At 43.8% G+C, this 21,304-nt stretch overlaps 1 protein-coding gene across 1 annotated transcript in view; it reads right to left on the bottom strand.

Annotated features, from left to right (window-relative positions):
- gnb1l (guanine nucleotide binding protein (G protein), beta polypeptide 1-like) overlaps positions 1-20,510 on the bottom strand; it is a 28,459-nt gene extending 7,949 nt beyond the window's left edge. Inside the window, exons 1-5 of the mRNA XM_085787800.1 lie at positions 20,402-20,510; positions 12,211-12,382; positions 10,961-11,086; positions 10,708-10,870; positions 6,510-6,602 (exon numbers count right to left, since the gene is read on the bottom strand). Of these exons, the coding sequence (XP_085643926.1) occupies positions 6,510-6,602; positions 10,708-10,870; positions 10,961-11,086; positions 12,211-12,320 (492 nt within the window). The 5' untranslated portion in view covers positions 12,321-12,382; positions 20,402-20,510. The remainder of the gene's footprint in view (positions 1-6,509; positions 6,603-10,707; positions 10,871-10,960; positions 11,087-12,210; positions 12,383-20,401) is intronic.
- Positions 20,511-21,304: the final 794 nt, after the last annotated feature.

Here is a 21,304-nt window from a genome sequence, read left to right on the forward strand (position 1 = left end):
TGAGAAAAATATTAAAATGATGAGATTTTTTGTAGGGGTGGACAGTAAGGAAGACAATTTACCTGAGCAGTATATTTTTTGAGTGTCTGTACCTGACTTGAATTATTTATAGACACTTTATAGACTCCACCACATGTCTATGAAGTACACTTTAAAGAAGAGCTTTTAGCCAGCGAAACAAATTATCTTTTTATTTTGCACAACGGGAGAATAACCAATCTCAACCAATGTCAGTCACGCTGGTCCGGCTCAGTCTGAACCTGTCCTAAAAATGCGACGTTAGGTAAAGAAGGAGATTTATCACTACAGCACTATGGACCGATGATTTCAACTCCATGTCTCAAGTTTGAGAAATAAAGAAAGATGCATTTTGTTATAAATGTCTGTGTTTAGCATGACAAGAAGTATGAAAATGGCTTCTTTTGCCGATTCAACTACATTTTTATGGATAAAGGTTTTGCATCATATTTGATTCGATACAAGCTTTTTCTACAGAGAGTCAGATAATTCAGTGGGTTGTTTCAGAGTAATTATGGTCTGTAAATTACTCTATAGAACAAGACTAAACACTAGAATAGATTATTTACGACTCCGGCCCACTGTGTCTCTGTAGCACCAAAACACTTACTCTGTGATCTGTAACATGGTTCAGAAAAAGAAATCCAGCAATTTGCCATATTGAAATTTCCAGAAAAGTTTGATAAATTGTTCAGTCAAAGATTATATAATCTAGCACAGTGAGGTACAAGATTAGGAGTGCAGCAACACATTTTTTTCAAATTATCTTCATCTCTAGTTATTGTTTTTATTTTGTTTTTGATTATTTGGTTTAAATACTGTTTTCAATTTGTTTCTTATCTGTTTTAATCACACACAAAAAAAACTGTCTGGATAAACTGATAAACTGTCTCACGCTGGAGCAACTTGATCCTGAGGTTGTTTTGTTGATGAGTGACTTAACAGATTAATTATTGCTTTATGTAGATTTTGTCAATCAACTATTTCAGCTCTAAACGCCTCATACTTGCACACAAATGCACCAACACTGCACTATCGTCCTAATTCAGCCCCGTTTAACCCCGGGGCTGAGCAGATCCAGGACTCAGCACTGGTGAATCCATCAGAGTAAATCTGTCAAATCACATGAAATCCACAAACAGGCATCAGACACAGAACCTAGACCATAATTCCTCCATTAAATACATAAACACCCAGATTCAAGCACAGAGTGATGCAGACACATAAAAAAGGGAGAAGAAAGTATCACATTTAAAGAGAGCGATCAGGCGGTAGCTCTCCTCCCCAGGCAGAGATAAACCCTCGTGCTTCTTCTAAATGAGTGTGTGTGATCAGACGGGCGCTGAGGTTGTCTGGACATATACAGTGAGCATGTAAATCACTTTAACTGCACAAAGGTGAGCTGATAAACCCTGCAGGCTGCATATGTCTTCACACTGCTGCAGGGTAGAGACGGGGGGGGGCGGCTGGTTGATGTAACCTCCATCCTGCTCTCCAGAAATCCCACAATTCCTCAGTGTGCCACGATGCTGTTCCACTACTTTGAACTCACGTCTCTGCATCCACAGTATTAAATAATGATTTGACTCTGGATTTCCAGCACAGATACACACTTTGCGCTGATTCGTGCCTGACTTTAAAAAGCACGGTGCCCTACAGATGCGAAGATGGAAAGAAATGTTTTCCATATGTGCATGGGGAGGGGGCACGTCTGCCATTTTTTCATCCATCTTCAAGTCCTCTTCTCACTTAACGCTCGATATTTCTCCTCTTTCAGCTTTAAACAAATTATAGACAGAGTCGTGTATTCCTTCCAAACACATCAGCGAGGACGAACACTAAGGGATTATGAAAACAAATAAAAACAAGTGAAAATCAGTGGCCCCTGCTTGCCGGCAGGGCCCGGGCTAAGCGTTCCAGGCTTGGGGCCCACTGTTTCACTTAAGTGTAGGACCTCCTTGATTGATGATGTCATGGGTCAGAGGTCGGGGAACCCTGGGTAGACACCTAATTCATTATATCCTCCACAGGCCTTTCTACAAGAGGGCTCTCTGCTGGAGTGGGGCTGGGGCTCTGGGAGGAGATTCATCACCACAAACAGCTGGAGAGACAGATGGATGGAGGCTGGAGAGGACGACCAGAGCAGTGACACCAGGTCTCCACTGGCCTGTTAACAGTCATGTGATCTCTGACATTTTGCATGCAACACACTGAAGTACAATGACAGGATAATACCTGCGCACATAGTGTACTTTGATCAAATACAGACAATGTCATTCTCTCATTTTATTTACGATATCATTGGATCACTATAAACTATTTCAGGCTTTTATGCTGTTTGTTGATTTAAAGGTGTACAGAAAATAAAAATGAATGTGATTCCACTCTGGGTCATAAAATTAGTGTAATAACTCATCTATCAGACGATGGAGCCCAAACTTTGTGCAAAATTCTATTTTTGAGTAAATCCAGGATGAAAGTGGGGTAGTTTTTTTCGCATTGGATAATACAGGCACACGAATTCTGCGTCACGCTGCTCACGATTCATCAGCCAATGCTATTGGATCTGTCATCCGTCAATCAAACGTCTGCGACACACACCGAGCTCGGTCTCGTCCCAAACACTGAATATCCCGCCCGCTCGATAACAACCAATCAAATTAGTTTTCCTTACTCGGGTAAACTCGTGCGGCAACTCATGAAAACTCGCGCGACAAACGGCCATTTCTGAACACCTTTAACTATTTCAGGCTTTTATGCCATTCGTTGATTTAATGGCATACAGTACAGTATGTTGGAGCTGGTTAACCAATAAAATTATCAATTTCTTTCCATTGATCTGCTTCATGCACAATTTGAAATTGCAAACTTGAAAACAAGCAACAGAAACACACGGCAACATCCAATAAAAATGTACCGTATAGGCTCATGAGTATTTGACAATATTGCAGAAAATTGAAATGGAAACACTTTCTCTCACATTCAGGCCTCTGAGCCTGCTGTTTCATCATGAAACCAGTAAAAGCTGAGGGGCAGAGGGTTGAGAATCCATCATCTCATCAACTCAGTGGAAACACAAACACTACTAATTGTGGTTTGTCAGCGCTAAAAAATATTAATCATAAAAAAAAATATATTGTGCAAAACTTTCTCTCTTCTTCTAAAACAAATCACAAGGGAGGTTTAAAATCCTGTTGCAATAAAAACTTCACTGACCCATTAGAGACACTAACAGGCTCTAACAAACAGAGATATGATCATAATGACAACTGAATTATCACATAAATGAACATTAATTCCTAAATTATGTACAAGGGTCTGGATTAATTCAGTTTAGCTGCACAGTTACTAAAACTGTATTGAGCGTTTTAATTGTGGATAATTTATCTGGGCTAACAAAGCTTACCATAATAAACGATAAACGATTAAGCATCCATATCTTTGCTACGCTGCTCCTCACTAATATGACATGATTATCATGATTAAACATCATACATCCACAATAACAACACAGACTGACAGACTCTCAGGCTGAGTCACTGTTCAGTCACATTCAGTGTGAACTACAGGAAAAACCACAGTGAAAACAGTGTTTCACTGTGCATTGTTTCTGTGGCTGTCCTTATTGAAGTGCCAGGCTAAACCTACAGCGCCTTGGAAAATGAAGCAGATTTCCCTGGGCTGTGCTCTTGTGGCATGACTACGAAATGAAAGAAGACACCATTATCTATAATTATAATTATTATATACTACAAGTGATTGTGAGGGAACTTGCCAGGTTTGCAGGGGGTGTGGGAAAAGCCCACGGCGTTTCATACAAACAAATTGTCTTTGCCCCAAGTGTTTCTCTCTTTGGTGAACACTCTGAGCCTTGAGACTTGTAGAACCATCTACAGGTACAAATCATACTTTTTTAATTTTGAAAAAAGCATAATAGGTCATCTTTAAAAAAGTAATTTATTGCAATGTCCTGTATGACAAAGATTTTTACTCACTGAATCAAGTCATTATTAGTGCCTCAGTACTGTAGATATTGTTTTCTATCTATTCTCTATGCCCCATTTCTTTAGAGCTAGGGAGCTAAATCAAATATTTCAGTGCTGGAATACAGCCACAAAATGATATTACAGCACTTCACAAACACATGCTGCTTACACTCCAGGCAAGGCAAGGCAAAAAAAATTTTGTATAGCCTGTTTTTACAGTTTGTCTCAAAGGGCTTTACATGGCATCATAACAACATCCTCTGCCTCTAGTCTCCAGTCTTTGTGTTGCATGGTTTGTTGTGAGCAGCTGGTTGTACTGTGGTATCTATAGGTGGGCATGGGCCATGCTATACTGATATATTGTAAATATGAATGTAAATGTTATTTTATTCTTTATCTAGTGGGGATTTTATCATCTGGCCTGGAGCAACAGCTGAATATTAAACTTAAGGGTCAATGTCCATCAATGAGCGTGATACGGCAAAATAATGAATGAGTAAAAATCTGTAATGAGAGAGAAAAGCAGTATCTCGAATACAGTGCATTCTTTATTCTGCAAAAACTTCTTTGTCATTTATTTATGTGGTGAGTTCCCCAGAAACCCCCAACAACCAAGAAGCAGCTTGTTTGCTGATGTGGCCGCCGCAGGCCCCAGGCAGGCACTGCTTCCACATAAGGAACCAATCCTTTCCTCCGGTTTTCGACCCGGTCCGCCATGATGTCATGGCCACGAGGCAGCAAGGTGATGAGCTGAGAGTGATGGATATCTGTATAGGAACATTTCCTTTCCCCCGCCAGCCTCTGTTCACATTAAAAGCCTTGCACATCATACATCAATACTGTCCCACTAGCCAGGCCCTATATCTCTGCACCAGTCAAAACACACATGTGGAGGCACTTTCTGCCTCCGCGTCCACTCTATTGTCTCGCCGCTTCACAGCCAATCAGATTGAGAGAAATCAGATAGCGAGCTCTGTCACCTTTCAGTCATAACTCACCATTTGAACCAAAGGCTGGGTGGGATTTAGCCGAATTGAGAGTAAAGTGAAGTTTAACACTGCGTTTAATCTGTTCCATAAACTCCAACAGAGAGGGCTTACAGGCCGACGATAAATCTGTTGGTGAGTCTGTCATGGAAATAATGGAGGATAATCACTTCTCGTCTCAACTGTGGGGAGAAAAGAGGGAGGGATGGCGAGAGGAGAGACGGAGAGGAGTTAATTGCCAGCGGCTTCTTCCTGGAAGTGTGTGTGTGTGTGACGGAGAAGACAGGGTGGAAGACGGTGTGAGCCGCTGCCTCCTGCCGTGCGAGGTGAAGGAAACAGTGGGTAGCGTATGAGCATTTGATGCCAAAGACAAGATGAGCCATTTTTCTCTCCTGACTGACAGACAGAACGCGTTTCCAAATTCCCTGTGTGTGTGCGTGTCGGAGACGGCGCACACACACACACACACACACACACACGGGGTTGTCTTGCCTTTTCCCACCGAGCTGGACGTCCCGAGCCGCTCAGTCAGTCTGACAGATGAACATGCCTCGGCCTTGAAAGGAATCAGCCTGGAATGATTTAGAATCACCTGGGCCCACGGCTTTGAAGTCAGACAGCTGCCTGTGCCGTATTACAATGATATTATATAATTTATAATGATATAATTGATCATTATGTTTCCTGGCACTCAACGCTGAACCAGCATCGCTTCATAAATCAGATGATGAAAGGTGGGTGGAACAGCGAAATCAAAGGGGAAGAAGGAAAAACACAAACAGAGTGTCAGTCTGCACTGAGAGACTCACTAACATGTCTACATGTCTCTATAATAAAATCACAAACACAATCTCACCTCCATGGTTTTGTGCTCGACTTATTAAAAGGATCTCTAATTAGTTGTTACAGGAACACGGAGCTGAGTGTGCTGCGCAGGCCGCCGGCTCCCCTCGCTCTCCTCCAGTCCTCCTCTGAGCTTTGATTTCTGTTGCCTGTAAACTGCACAGCCCATAAAATTTATTCAAACCATCCTGTGTTCAGCGCGAGCCTCAAACCCCTGCTCCGTCCCTCCGCCCCCAAACGCGAAGAGTTAATAATTAACCGTGAAAATAATTACAGGCTCTCGTTAATGGCTGGAAAATAAAACATTCGACGGCATTTCCAAAACAGAGAGCAAACCTTTTCTTTCTTTTTTTTGTGCCCAGATCAGATTGGATGTAGCGCTGCAGGCTGATATATGGCTGTGAACCCCCGGCCCTCCAAACGCTCTAATTACAGAGTTGGGACTCGCTGCCAGCTGAGAAGAAACGTTTTGGAAAAACGGGCCCAGGACGAGTTGTTGGGTTATAAATCATGTGCCACATCTCACATCTGCATTTTTGTTGACTTTCCATATCATTGTATCTTGTTATGGGATGCCAGCCAATCAGGAGAAGGCAGGTAGGTCTAGATTAAATAGCACAGCAAGGTGAACTCAGAACTATTAAAATGAGACTTGAGGCGACTGCCTGGTGCTCACCTGCCACAGTTTGATACACATGACCATCCCCAGTTTGGTGTCTGGCACCAGGCTGCAGACTGGAGTCTTACTGGGCAGCTCCATGATCTGGATCTGCAGAGAAACATGACAATTAGATGTTAAAGCTCAGTAGAGGCAGCTCAACCTGATCACTGCTCTGTGAAGCTCCACTAAGGCACTGGGTTATTGTGTCAGTGTGATATTACTGTCTGATTAGAGGGACATACAGTGTAGAGCTGAGGTTGATGGGAATATAATATATCTGTGTTTGATCTTAAAGGGATAGCTCAACATTTTGGCAAATTCGCCTATTGTCATAATACCTATAGTCATAGCAGTAGGTTCATTACCTTTAATTATTGGTGCATGTTGTTTTGAGATCTGCAAGGCAGAGATGCAAGCTGCCCAGTGAACACAATGGAGGTGAATGGTACAGGTCCCCTATCCCTCAATACTCATCAAATTCACAATCCAACAACTCCAAAACGCTCTCGTGGAGAAGTTGTGAACTGTACATTCACCACGCTATGAGATAATCATTGTTTTTTGAGTTGTTTTTGAGGCAAATGCGTAGCCGGAACTACATTCCAGACATGATGGGTCATTTCAAAAGCACAAGTTGTTCCAAGTATTTGCTTAATGTGTTGTAATGTTACATAATTATACATGATTATTTCATTGCATGGTGAATGTGCAGGTCATGCACCAATAATTAAAGGTAATGAATCTACTCCTATGACTATAGGGATTATGGCAATTGGTGAATTTGCCAAAATGTTGAACTACCCCTTAAACTAAAGGAGCGTGCATTTTATCTTTCACAATAAAAAATAAGGATATGTCATCAGGAAACCTCAAAATGTCTTTACAATGTGTGTGTCTCTGCTACAACTGTGACATTTAACCAGGTAAGTGAAAATTTGGACCATATTGTGGGACTAGACAAAAACTGTGAGGATGAACACATTCAGGAGGCTTCGTCCACTGCGATCCGTGGATTTCTGTACACAATGTCTTTGCAGCCCGTCTGTCTTGTTACCATCTATCACCCACTACTAAGGGCGGCTAAAAAGAGTTTACCGCGCGTCAACATGCTGAACCTTTTTCATGCGTGTCTGTTTTCATTATTGAGATGGAGAAGTCACAAACACACAAATTGCAGTCCTTCACATACATGTCTACAAGCCGTTTGCCAAGTCATGATTTGCTTGTTTCCTGAATTCGAATAACAAATCTGCAGCCGCAATCTGTTACAGTGGTTCAGGACCTCCGCGGATCACAGTGCCTCCAACCAGCAGTGCAGCGCAATCCATCAGTGTGGAGCAGCCGCACCACTGTCTATAATAAATCCTGCTAAAGTCCGACCCCGGCGACATTCGTGGTGCTTTCCTGCACACGTTGGCACTGATTCTGATAAAATACACAGCCTAATGAAGCCAGTAATAAAGTGCGCGTCTGTGTGTGTGTTTTCGACTTCCTCTGCGCTGATGATCTGCATATTCATCCTCATTAGGGCTCAGATTAAACAGCCCTTTAAGGGAGTGATCTGTATTTTAGCGCTGGGCCACATCTGTCCTGTGTGTTTACCTCTGTGTGCCTGACAAAGAGGGCTTTTTAAAAACCTCTCTGTGCCTCAGGTGATAACTGCTCTTGTGTGGCATCATGTTGCCCATCAATAAAACACCCACACTGTTAGGTCATTTCAGGAATCTCACTGTGAGCAGTAAACAGACATAAACACCAGAAATGTCTCACAAAGAAAGGCAACTAAATGTTGGGCCTACATACGGCTTACACCAGTTGTGGTAAGTGTATGCATTGTTTCTGGTGAGGGATTCATTTAAGTGGGTGTTTGATTTGCAGATAGACGATAAGAATCTGTCTTGGCCAGTTATGTCTGAGGAATGGCTTTTGGGGGAGACAAAATGACAAAATCGACTGTGACTTGATTTGGTCTACCTTTCACGGGTGTGTGTGTGTGTGTGTTCCTGTCTGTCCGTGTCTGTTGGGACAATGGCATTATTGAGGTGCTGGGAGTCACAGGCGCCCTGATGCCTGGCCTGCTGGACTGGGGTTAGCAGAGGCACGTTTGGCTGGATCAGGTGACCGCTCTGTCCCTTTCAAGTGTGGCTCCTCCGCGGTGGAACAAGTAACATGAATCTGGAGGCAATAAAAGATGGCTGAATCGCTGGCTGCCCTCTCCTCATCCTGCTTGCTCCGCTCAGACACTGGCTCCACACAAAGCCGTACAGACCTGTGGGCGTTGAGTATTAACTAAGAGACGGACTGAATGTGATTTTGTTCCAGTGCACAGCCTCATCAGGCCTGGGAAACGTCTGCGTAACGGCCACAGGTCAGTCCACTCACAAGTGTCATCAGCAGTGATGGGAATATCGGCGTTATAAAGAGTAATCAAAAAAGTTACTGTTTCCTCCGTTATAATGCTGTTACCATTACTGACAATAAAATGCGCCATTACTTGACTCAAGAAGTCCTGTTAAAAAATAATAATACACCCACTTAAAGGGATAGTTCAACATTTTGGCAAATTGGCCCATTGCCATAATCCCTATAGCACATTCACCACACTATGAGATAAAAGCGGAACTTTACGAGACAGAGTTGTTTTCGAGGCAAATGCAGAGACTGCTTGCTGAAAAACCGCCCATGAAGTGAACGCGCGTCAGCAGTTTTGTGTGAATTCACCTCTAAAACAACTCTGTCTCGTAATGTTTCGTTATTATCTCATAGCGTGGTGAATGTGCAGGTCACAACTTGTCCACCAGAGCGTTGTGGAGTTGTTGGATTGTGTATTTGATGAGTTTGATGAGGGAAACCAAGAAATCCCATGAGCCTCCGTAGCGTAGCTCTGAGCAGCTCGCAGCTCTGTTCCGCCGTTCTAAAAATAGCTTGAACTATCCCTTTAAGTGCACGTTATGTACACATTTTGTTCAGTCTATCAACTGGTCAGAAAAAAGCTGTTTATCTGGAACTAACCAACTCACTCAGTATTGCTGTGTGGGAGGTTAAACGGGAGGTTAGGGGGGTGAGACCAAGTAATTTGACAGATTTGAGCATTTTATAAAAAGTAATGCAATAGTTACTTTTCCATAATTAGTTCCTTTTATAATGTAATAACTCAGTTACTTTTGGGGGAAAGTAACGGGTAATGTGCCCAACACTGGTCATAAATTAGAGGAGTTTTACAAGCTGCAACATCTTTGTTGCTTCGGAAAACAAACACAACTCCACTTGTCTCTCCTCACCTACACAGACACATCAGCTGCTCTGGACAAAAGCATTCACTGATGTGTGATGTTACCAGCCACAGCCAGAATGAACTAACATTTAGCTGGTGCCCTGGTATTAAGTCCCTATCAACGAGCACGCTGACTCATGACATGGCAGGTTTGTTAACGATGCTGTTTAGATTCTGTGTGACAGCTCCTGGCTGCAAACTAGGTGCTCACATGTCCACTCACGACACGTTCACTGACCACTGGCTAAAAATATTGTCTCGGACACCTGATTGACTTCAAACCATTTCACATACACACATGGATCAGATCACACGCTAAACATCCGTGTGGAAAAAGATGACAGGATAAAGGAATATGTCTTTATGTGGGATTTAAACAAACACACTCGATAGACTCACACAACCATTGACCATTTGTCTGTGTTGAGTTTTTTCTTTTTCTTTTTTTACTTAATTACCCAACATTTTACTTAGTTCCATCTGTTTTATTCTTTTCTATTGACAATAAAGTTGACTTTGAAGCCCAAAGTTTACCGATAGATGTTGAGCGTTTAAAGTCAAACCTGTAAACTGCGAACAGCAAGTCTGGTCATGTTCAGTTTGGAATTTTTTATATTCAAGTGAGACTGTTAAAGCTGTTAAAGCAACCTCCTGCCAGCATTTCATTCAGATGTTTGCTCCTGCTGCATATTTCACCACATTTGAGTTGAAAATATTCCATAAACATATAAAGTTTAAAATCCAGTGTTAACAAGAGTTTGAAATGCAACATTTTCCCAGAAGTACATGCATTAAATACATGAAGAATACGATAATTTAATGCATTTTTGCCTGCATTAATCTGGGAGGCAGCCGTACAAAAAATGTCACTATTTCAATATAAATGGGCTTGACGACCCATACCCACACACACACACACACACACACACTATGTCTCACCTCCTCTGTCTGTTGCCCGGCAAAAGCCAGTAGGTAGTCTCCAGGCCTCGTCTCCAGCAGGGAACACTGACAGAATCCAACGCTGCCGGTCCACACCGAGTCCACCGCCTCGCTACGACCTTCTCTCAGGTCCCACTGACAGACCTGCATGTCCCGTCCCTGACTGCTCCACCGAGAAAGAAAGAAACAGGAGTTTTTATACACCAGTGTGAGTAGTGAGAAGCTTTAAGAACAAAACGTGAGTTATCCTGACCTGATGAGGGCATCTCTGGACTGCAGTGTGCTGAGCCAGATCACCGAGTTACCAGAATGACCTTCCACGATCTTCTCAGCTCTCCTGCTGTTCAGGTTCCAGATGTGGATGGCACCCTTCCCTGACCTGCAAAACACAACAGGATGATTTCTGATAGCTGTTTAAATTTATACAGTAAAAACAGTGTGTCAATCAACACAACCTTTGATGTGTGGACATTTAAAATAGCTCATGTTGCCTCGTTCAAACACTCAAACACATCACCTGAGGTGAATGCTGATGACTAATCAGCCTGTGTACAAGTATGTGTCCTGGATGATGACTTGATAAAGCACTTGAACAGTAAAGTGTGCTAATGTAGGGGCGGTGCGTGGCGCAGTGGGTAGAGCGTCTCACCGCAGGCGTCCCCGGATCGAATCCCGTGTCGGGCAGACCTTTCCTGCATGTCATTCCCCCTTTCTCTGCCTCCCCCTTTCCTGTCTATCTCTACTATGGACTATCGAATAAAGGCAAAAAGCCAAAAAAAAAAAATATAGCCTCTGCATTTGGGGCGCCATACACACTGAGCTTAAAAAAAAAGTAACTAATTACCAGGAAAAGTAACTATTGCGTTACTTTTCTATATAATGCTCAAATATGTCAAAATTTGTTATATGTTAACATTATATGTTCGTAAATCTGGGATTAACCAACTCACTCAGTATTCCTCCACATGGCAGGCTCGTCTGTGCGGAGGAATACTGAGTGAGTTGGTTAGTCCCAGAAAAAACACCCCTACTAAAAGTGTGCTAATGTAATTGTGACAAAGAAAGAAAGTTTCAGTGTTTCTTTATTGTTATTGTTGTGTACATACCACAAAATATATACTCAGTTAAAAAAGGGGGGGGGGCTCAGCTATAAAGCAAAAAAGAAAATTAGGTAATCCAACAGTAAGAGAGACACAGTGGCACCCACACACACACACACACACACACACACACACAACATTCACCCACTGGACACACATCCACACACTATCTTATGTAAAGTAAATACATAATAAAAAGTGCACTGACTGACTGTATGGCAGCATAAACACAGACACAGCCACACTGGCTGTTAGATGTTACCGTTTGTTTGTTGCTTTTTAGTGCAGAGTTGAATGTTGTGATGAAAAACTGTTCAACAGTCTGGTGATGCGTGTTAATGGACCGGTACCGTCACTGTCGGAGGAAGATGAAGTCTCATATGAGTTCAGATAAATAACTCACCCAGAAAACAGGAGGGGAGGGTCCTCTCCGTGGCAGCTAAAGTGGAGGGTATTGAGGGGCCCACCAGCCCCCCTCAGGGTGTAGATGGGGGATGGAGCAGGACGAGACATCCCTGGGTCCAGCAATCAGTGTAAGGATGGAAGGGGGTCCCAAACGAGCCTCATTACAGCCACTGGAACAGACGACAACAACAGAGAGGAGATACAGTATGAGTCACTTCTCCATGACTGTGCTGCTCCTGCAGGAGAGATATCTGCTCCATCACATTCTGCTTCATGTGGCTCTTTCAGGGGAGATGCAACACAATGAGTGAGGTGTAAACTTAAAGGGATAGTTCAACATTTTGGCAAATTGACCCATTGCCATAATCCCTATAGTCATAGCAGTAGGTCTGTTACCTTTAATTGTCGGTGCAAGCTATTTCTAGAATGGCGGAGCAGAGCTGTGAGCTGCTCAGAGCTACGCTACGGAGGCTAATGGGATTTCTTGGTTTCCCTCATCAAACTCATCAAATACACAATCCAACAACTCCAAAACGCTCTGGTGGACAAGTTGTGACCTGCACATTCACCACGCTATGAGATAATAACACAACGTTACGAGACAGAGTTGTTTTCAAGGTAAATTCATGCAAAATCGCTGATGCGCCATCCCGCCGGATGCAGTTTCTCGGCAAGCAGTCTCTGCATTTGAGGGAAACCAATCCCATTAGCCTCCGTAACGTAGCTCTGAGCAGCTCGCGGCTCTGCTCTGCCATTCTAAAAATAGCTTGCACCAACAATTAAAGGTAACGAACCTACTGCTATGACTATAAGGATTATGGCAATGGGCCAATTTGCCAAAATGTTGAACTATCCCTTTAACAATCAATATCTGCATAAATTATCTCATTCTGTTTTTGCACAGTCAAGTCAGAGAGCAGCCCCACTTCACCTGGAAGCAGACAAGTTGTGTTTAATGCACCGTCTCTGTTTTCTCTATTGTCAGTGGCTACAAACCCTGTGGCTCTTTCTCTCTCGTTTCTCTGTCTTCCTCTCTCTCTCTCCGCCTCTTCCTAGTCTACATGATAGCACCTCTCTTACTCAATACGTCATAAATCACAGCCTCTGACAGCATAATTACAGTAAACAGAGAGAGACTCGAGCACCTCACTCCTCTTGTGATCAACAGCCGTTGTCCCACAGGCAGAGGTAAGAGCCTGGGCTTTCATGTCATTTGTAGGCCGGGCAGCGGAGGAAACCCAACCAACCACAGGTATGCTACGAGGAAACAATGTGTCAACAATAAATTGCAGTATAATCACATGTGTGAGTGTCTGGATTTAGACGGCTAATATCCACCTTGTCATCCACTTTCTATACTGCTTTACCTGGCTCCATGCCACTGACGGTTTGATCAACATTCAGTACCTTTAAATTAGACAATATAGAAAAGAGAAAATCCATGATGACACATTCTATCTACCTTTGTGAGACTGTGGATGGAAAATGACTTTGAAAGCAGCAACCACCACAAAATTAAGTGAACAATTAAGCTAAAATGTAAATATAAAGCGTTGCTGGTTTCACTGACTCACACCCCGAGGCTGGTAATTCCTCTCTTGCCACCCTGAAATTGTTGTTCTGCTCAGTTATCTGCAATAACATGTTCGCCAATCCTAAATATGACTTTGGAAAAGTAAAGTAGAAAACAAGTCTAAGGTCCTATCTGCTGGTTCTATCTACAGGTCCTCTGTGGAGACTCCTAGTAGCCCCCCACCACTTCTCTGTAGTCCCACCACACACACACACCCGCCAAACAACATGGAGATCATTTCAGTCTCAAACCATCCTCGTCCTCTGCCACTGTAAATATGCGAGCTGCATGATGCCGATGTTAGCTCAAAGCAGGCGATGCACATTCCTGCTACCTCTTATTTGCCGTTCTGCTGATCGCCGCGGTAACACGCAGAGTAATGTGCGAAGGCAGGACGATGACTGCTGACGAGTAAACGATGCAGAATTGTCGACCGCGAAAAAACAAACAGCTTGGCACATGTTTTTTAGGAGAAAGGAGGAAATGCATCCGGCGTGTTCAGCATGTTCAAGACTGACAGAGGGCTCCACACGCCACAGAATGATATCTACTGTATAGGTGATGGACTGGTGGTTAATAAGCAGGACCCCCCCCCTCCTACTCACAGTCACCCCCTCTTCTACTTTTACTTATCATAACCCTTGATCCCTGCAATCAGAGGAGGCTGAAACCGGAGCGCGAGGCATTCAGGAGCAGCTCATTTCACAAGGTTAGTGGTTAAATTGTCCATGTGAACCTGTGGAGCGGAGAGGCGGACCCCCGACCAGCCGCATAATGAAGGACACCACGCTGCAGTCAGAGGGACTGAACAGGACAGAGTCAACCTGTCAGCTTCACTACAACTTTTATACCAGTGTATGGAGACCAGTGTAGGGCAAAGTTTATTTTTGGGGGCTTTTTTTGCTATTGATAGTAGAATCAAGAGTGACAGGGGATGGGGAGGCAGAGAGAGGGGGAATGACATGCAGCAAAGGGCCACCGGAGTCAGGATTCGATCCGAAGACTATAGCCTCTGCATTTGGGGCGCCTGCTCTGCACACTGAGCTTAAAAAAAAAAAAAAGTGATTAGTCATAGTTACTTGGTACTTTCCCCCAAAAGTAAATGAGTAAGTAATGAGTTACTACAATTCAAAAGTAACTAATTACCAGGAAAAGTAAATATTGCGTTACTTTTCTATATAATGCTCAAATATGTCAATATTTGTTATATGTTAACATTATATGTTCAGAAATCTGGGATTAACTAACTCACTCAGTATTCGAGCCTGCCTGTGCGGAGGAATACTGAAGTTGGTTAGTCCCAGAAAAACATTTCCCCTCCTGTCTCTCTCTCGACCATTAAACACGAAAAAGCCCAAAAAATACACTTAAAAAAAAAAGTAGTGCCGTGAGTGACGCCGTTTATTCATTAGGCTGCTATTTCCATCACTGATGGAGACACACCGTAGGCCAGAAGAGCATTATTATGGAGCATTATTTGCATGTTCGCTACAAAAAGATTTCCTAAGAACATTCCAAAATATGCAAAATATATAATAAAAAAACAATATTTGGTTCATAATTTGAAAGGTCTTGACATTGACCATTAAATATGACACATGCTGTATGTCTGAACCAAGCCAGCCAGAAACCATTCAACCGACAACTGTACAAACTTGTTTTAGCGTGGTATGAAGAAAATGGCAAGCACCGTCAACAGTGGTTTTGTGAGGGTCTATGCGTTAAGCCGCTGCTCATGTGAACAGCTGGGTGAGACTGCATTCCTGAGCCACAGTCCTGGGCCTGTGTTGTAGTGTGACAGGGGGAAGCTCAGCCTGATAACAGGTGGATTAAGCGCTCCTCATTGTCCTTTAGCAGTGGGCCCGTATGGAGCGGTGTGAGTCACAGACGCAGCAGCGCTGGCACTGACTGTAGGCGGCTGTAAAACTTCTCACTGCTAATCCAGCTCGCTGTCAACTAAAGGACAATAGCAGGGGACAGAGATGTCACTTTACAAGGACTGCAAGTCTGAGAAACCAAGATGAGTGTAATAACCACTTTCCCCTGCTGCTACTTCCTCAGCCAAATGTTCCCTTCTGTTTTCAAGGCGTCAGAATTTCCAGCCCCCCTCCTCTCCCCTCCCCTCCCCAACAATGGCTCTGTTGTGGTGTCTACAAGTGAGTCACCCACAAACCCAAATACAAACATGCAGGCGGCTCAGGAAAGGAGAGACAGATACTGTAAACAAACAGCAACGGTGGCAGGATGTCACTCAAACCCCCTGGCAGAGAGAGACCCTTAAATTCTTCTCTGCGCTTACAGAGACAGGCGCCCCCCCGGCAAACAATCACAGCAGTGGATTGTCAAGCTTGTGCGTTGTTTTCAGAATGAAAACACATCTCTAGTAGAGTGTAAAGACGCTGAGGAGGCAGCAGTGTGACGATGAAGCTGTGAACCTCTGGCCAAACTTATCCTGTTGTGTCTGCTGGATCTCCACAAACTCTCAGCGCGTGGCGGTTCAATGAAGCTAAAAGGATTTCATTAAGCGGACGGAGCAACAACAGACCCGTTAGGTCGGTGAACTTTCTTATTAAACATGTTCACGGGGGGAAAATCTCAGATATTAAAGCGTGGGGGGGTGAGAGGGGTAACAAGCTAGGCCTGATTAAACCTGTGTGTCATGGATGGGCCGTAATAAATCACACTGACTGATTAATATACCTGAGGCCGGGGTACGGGAGCCAATGGGAAGAGGCAGGAGGAGGAGGACTGAGGCTCCTGCTGGCCCCGCAACAGATAAGACAGCTCGGGGTAATCTGACTCTAAGTCCGTGGATAAAGGCAGTTTGTCTCTTCTTGGGGACGTCTGTCCACACCTACTGGGTAATTAGGCCTAATTATGAGAGAAAGGTCCGCTTCCCCTTCATGTTATTAAATAAGAGCCAGCCTCGTCCGCCAAGGATCTCTCAGCACCAGCAAGGGGCTGGCGACCTTCAGATCAAACGCAGCCACTATCTGTGTGTGCCCCCCCACCCCACCCCAACTCGGACCCACCTCACCCCCCCCATCCCTTCAACTGCAGCACCCGCTCCCCTCCTCGGCATCGCTGCACATATGACTGAGTGGACAGACGGGGTACTGGTTATGATATGGGCATCAAAGTTTTTTTTTTTTAGTAGACGTGAAGAGGAGGGAGTTGGGGAGGGGGGGGGTCCATCCACATTCCTCGCTTACCTCTTTGGTATCATGTGATCAGCAGCTACCCACTTGAGTTGCCCCCCCCTCTTGTCAAATTCTGCCATTCATAAATAAGAGCATGCAGGGAGGGAGGGATATACTGATCACAGGGTTTATTATAGAAGCTATAATATAATGCCCCCCCCTCCCCCCACCACCACCACCCTCCCACCTCCCAGCTTCACAGGAGCCATTATGGAGGCATGGGATCCCAAGATCCTGGGCCGATACCCGCCTCGTCAAATATGAGATCTGAGCTGCGTGATGAAAACTCAAAGTAGATTACACATAGCTCAAGAGCTGCATTCTAGATAGCTCTTTCAGTGAAAGGCCAACTTCATCTCCTATTAAACTAAGACTATTTCTTTTCTGTCACATCTCTGGCAGCTATTTTTTTTTTACTCTGTGAGAAAAATACTCCTAATCCCGTCTATTTCTGACACATCATACCTCGGCTATTTAGTCATTGTGCTGTGTATCACAGGCAGCGCGGCCTTATCTGCTGTTTCCCTGCTTTTCAGCGTCTCGCCAAGGAGGCACTTCCACCTCGCCGGCTGCTGGGAGGGTGGGTGGGTGAGCTGGCTCTGCAACCATTAGTCAGCCCCCTTTTCTGCCCACCAAATAATACAGATCCTTCTGAGGAGGAAACCGACGTGGCAAACGGAGAGCGAGGTCTATTATAAAAGTGCAGTTAGACAAACAACATGGGAAGTGGCGAGGAAGACACACGCCCTTTATTGTGTCTTGGAAGAGGAGGGTGGGGGTGGGGCGGGGGGGTAGTATCTGGACTGGATAAACAGTTCAGTGTCAGATAGAGGCTGAAGTCAGACACAAGTGCACCAACACCCACTGTCAGTCACAGGCCCAATGTGCGGGAAGAGGTAGCATTGTTCGCGTGAATAGCGTGAATGCTAAGCAGGGGCCAGTGCAGATAAGAGCTCAATGCCTTGTGGGTGTCACTGAGGCAGGCACTGATGGAGCACTGTGTCGGGGGTCCGGGTTTAGGAGGTCCTGACTGTGGTCAACAGGTACCAGGAGCCTTATCTGTTTGCACTATCACCCATTTCCTCCGTGAGGTCATTTGCCTGGACACTAGAGGATAAAGGAACACAAGAGGGTCGACAGCTCGAGTGTCATCATACATCTCCACACACACACACACACACTCCCGAGCGAGCGCGATGGCTTTTCGGGTCTGTGGGGATTTTGGGCCGAGACACGGAAACAAGAACATGTTGCTGTAATCCCCAAAAAAGACACGATGCAACGGTTGATACGGAACAAAGGCGACAACAACATGCAGGTTACACTTTGTCAAACAGCAGAGGCCCCGGTGTTAAAGCTGTCAGTCAGCGTCAGGAGCGTGATGAGTGACAGCTTGAAGACCAGGTAATGAACAGGAAGCAGTTGACACAGAGCTAAGTATTTCTACATGAGAACAGCTTCCAGAGATCAGACTGAACTTTCCTTCTAAGTCCAGCTGATCAAAACCAATACCAGTGTAAATATAAGTCATGCGATGATGTAGTGGAGCTCCATGGTCCGTTTCAAAATCTCCCTGTCACTTTTCAAAATGTCTTTACCTTCACTCATAATGTACATTCTCACCGTACTATAGTAATAATCTTACTCTATATTCACCCTTCACCCACACATCACACCATCAGTTTAATATGTCCTATAGAGCTTTTTTCTCTCTATGTTTATTTGTTAGCCATAGAAATTGGTCTTGTTGTAATTTGTGACAGGGGTGGAACTTATGTACAAGCCAATCGGCTTTGTTCCCTCCTTGCACCATTGAATATAAATGTGTGCTAAATAAATAAACCTGAAACCTAAAAGCATTCATAGAATACGACTCATCATGTCTGCATGATCCTGTTTTAATATGATCCTAATAAAATATGTGAAAAGCAGAAATTAAACAATTATTTTAATAGTTAACAATGTTTTTGTCCAATGTTGAGTAATTCAGTAAATGCTTCGACACATTTTACTGTACATGAGCTCAAAATTTCCATTTCTGTCTCACTGTAAACATCGGTACGACTGTTTGCAAATATGAACTAGAGAATAATTTTGCAATGTTCTGACTCAGTACTGAGTAGTCTCTTATTACATTATTACAATATCAATCACCACGGTTTGATGTCAATACACTCGTGTTAAACCTCATGATTGCATATCTAACAGCTCTTGCTGTGACAGAATCACCTGATAAAGGACTCGACCACTGTCGTAGTTCCTGCTCCTGCAGCTGTCTCCAGGACCACATTTTGCCATTATGACTCACACTCACACACAGGTGAAAACAATATCATCCACACACTGTCACAGCCAGTTATTAAACCACATTTGCATTAGTGTGGACACCTCTCGAATTGAAAAACAGTCAGACCCTCAATGAATGGATAGGCCGTAAATGAATCATTATGTCCCATAAAGCAAATAAAGATCATGTGACGGTATTTCTGATAGATTCTCTGTTCTAACCTGAACATCTAGAGGCCGATCCAAACAACTGACTGACAGCAAATACAGATTCCTGTGTCACTGCAACACCATGTGGTCAGTGAGGACACTGACAGTGAAAAGAGGTACTGACTACTGCAACACCAGCATGACCCCAAAACCACCATCAGCTCCCTCCAACACAAGCTGAATCTTTTATTATGACTTTGAAAGTCCACCTGACAAGAACATCAGTGAAAATCTGCAGATAGATTTTGAATATACCATGTGTGAGAGATGGTCTGAACATTAGCAAAAACTGAACAGACTCCCTCTCTTTTGTTTTTCTGTATGCTGCTGTAACACTGTTCTGTTAGTTTCTATGTTTTTAATTAATGAAAATTAATGTTAACAAACTGCTCATAGACAAGCACATAAAACCTGTAATGCAGTTTCATTTGAGAGAAAAAGAGAGTGTCAAATTGATTTCCTAAGTGTTTGTTCTACTGTTGTATTTCTTAGTAATGGTCAGACCATTACTCAATACTGCTCTAGACACAGACAGACAGACAGACAGACAATGGCCAAGGTAGCCTCTCCATCCTTCGGTTCATTTGCCTTAGCCAACTAATAAAACGGTGCTGTGCACGCAAACACGACACTCCAAAGGAAATGAATGATAGTGGAAAGTGTTCAAAATAAGCGACAGTGGGTCCTTAAACATCCACAGTGGAGAACTGAGTGTGGTGTGGCTTCACCCTCCACGGGACTGTGTCTGTGTTCATGTCAGTGGTCAGTGAACTACTAGCAGCAGGTTAGCAGCAGTCAGCTAGCAGCAGCAACGTAGCAGCAACAACACGGACGCTTCGTGATAACACGTTAATGTTGTAACGCTGGGTGAAGTAAGGTCACTACAGACATGCTGGCTTTAACAAGGACTCATTAAATACCATTTCAGAGAGACGCCGGTGCGTTCAGGCTCAGGCTGCTCTGCTCTGCTCTGCACAGGAGGATACAAATCCTGCGCCAGGTCCCAAGGACCCCTGTTTACACCCGCTGAGCTGCCCGTGGTAGCGCCTGTATAAAAGACTCAGAGCTACTCTCTCTCCCCTCAGTTCCTCCAGTTTCTCTGTTCATGTTGCTGCCTGCCTGTGAGTGGATTCACTACATCCATATACTAACTAGATTATATGTAGGCCTACAAATCGTGAGTAACAACGTGTTAGTAGCTATTTATTTGTAAAGACAAAATAAAATAAAAATTGGTCATCAAAAAAAGATGTAGAAAGAACGAATAATTAAAGACCATCATAACACTGTGGGCGTATTTAGATGACTAGTTCCACTCTAAATGACTCACCTATAGCGGTTTCACACTGCTAGTACTTCTGGTAACAGAAGTGTTTGTTATGTGGGTTGAAGAATTTAGGAAAACATTTTTTTTTTAATATGACTATTTTGCTTTTACCATGTCCACAACCTACATTTTTACCACCTAAAATGGATTTTGCAAAGCCTTACCTATACTGCATGAACAGGAGTGTCTTTATTTTTTTTTCAGCCTTTTCAGTCTAATTGAGAAAAAGAGACAGAGAAAACACAGGGCCTTAATCCACAGAGCACACAGACCCCTTTCATGGGAGTGCTGGGAGAGACCTTTATTTGTCCATTCCTATCATAGAGAAAGCGGGTTTCAAGCTCGGCTAGGCCTGAGCTGGAAGATTAGATGAAACCAGAGTGTTTTAAACCTCTTCAGTGGCTGTGGATTAGAGTCAGACAGTCCCCCTGCACTCTGAAACCAAACAATAAGGAGTACAGGTGGCTCAGTGGGAGAGGGTGCAAAGTGTGCACAT

This window comes from Trachurus japonicus, chromosome 9, assembly GCF_045865225.1.
Source record: "Trachurus japonicus isolate A0001 chromosome 9, Traja_1.0".
NCBI classification, from domain to species: Eukaryota; Metazoa; Chordata; class Actinopteri; order Carangiformes; family Carangidae; genus Trachurus; species Trachurus japonicus.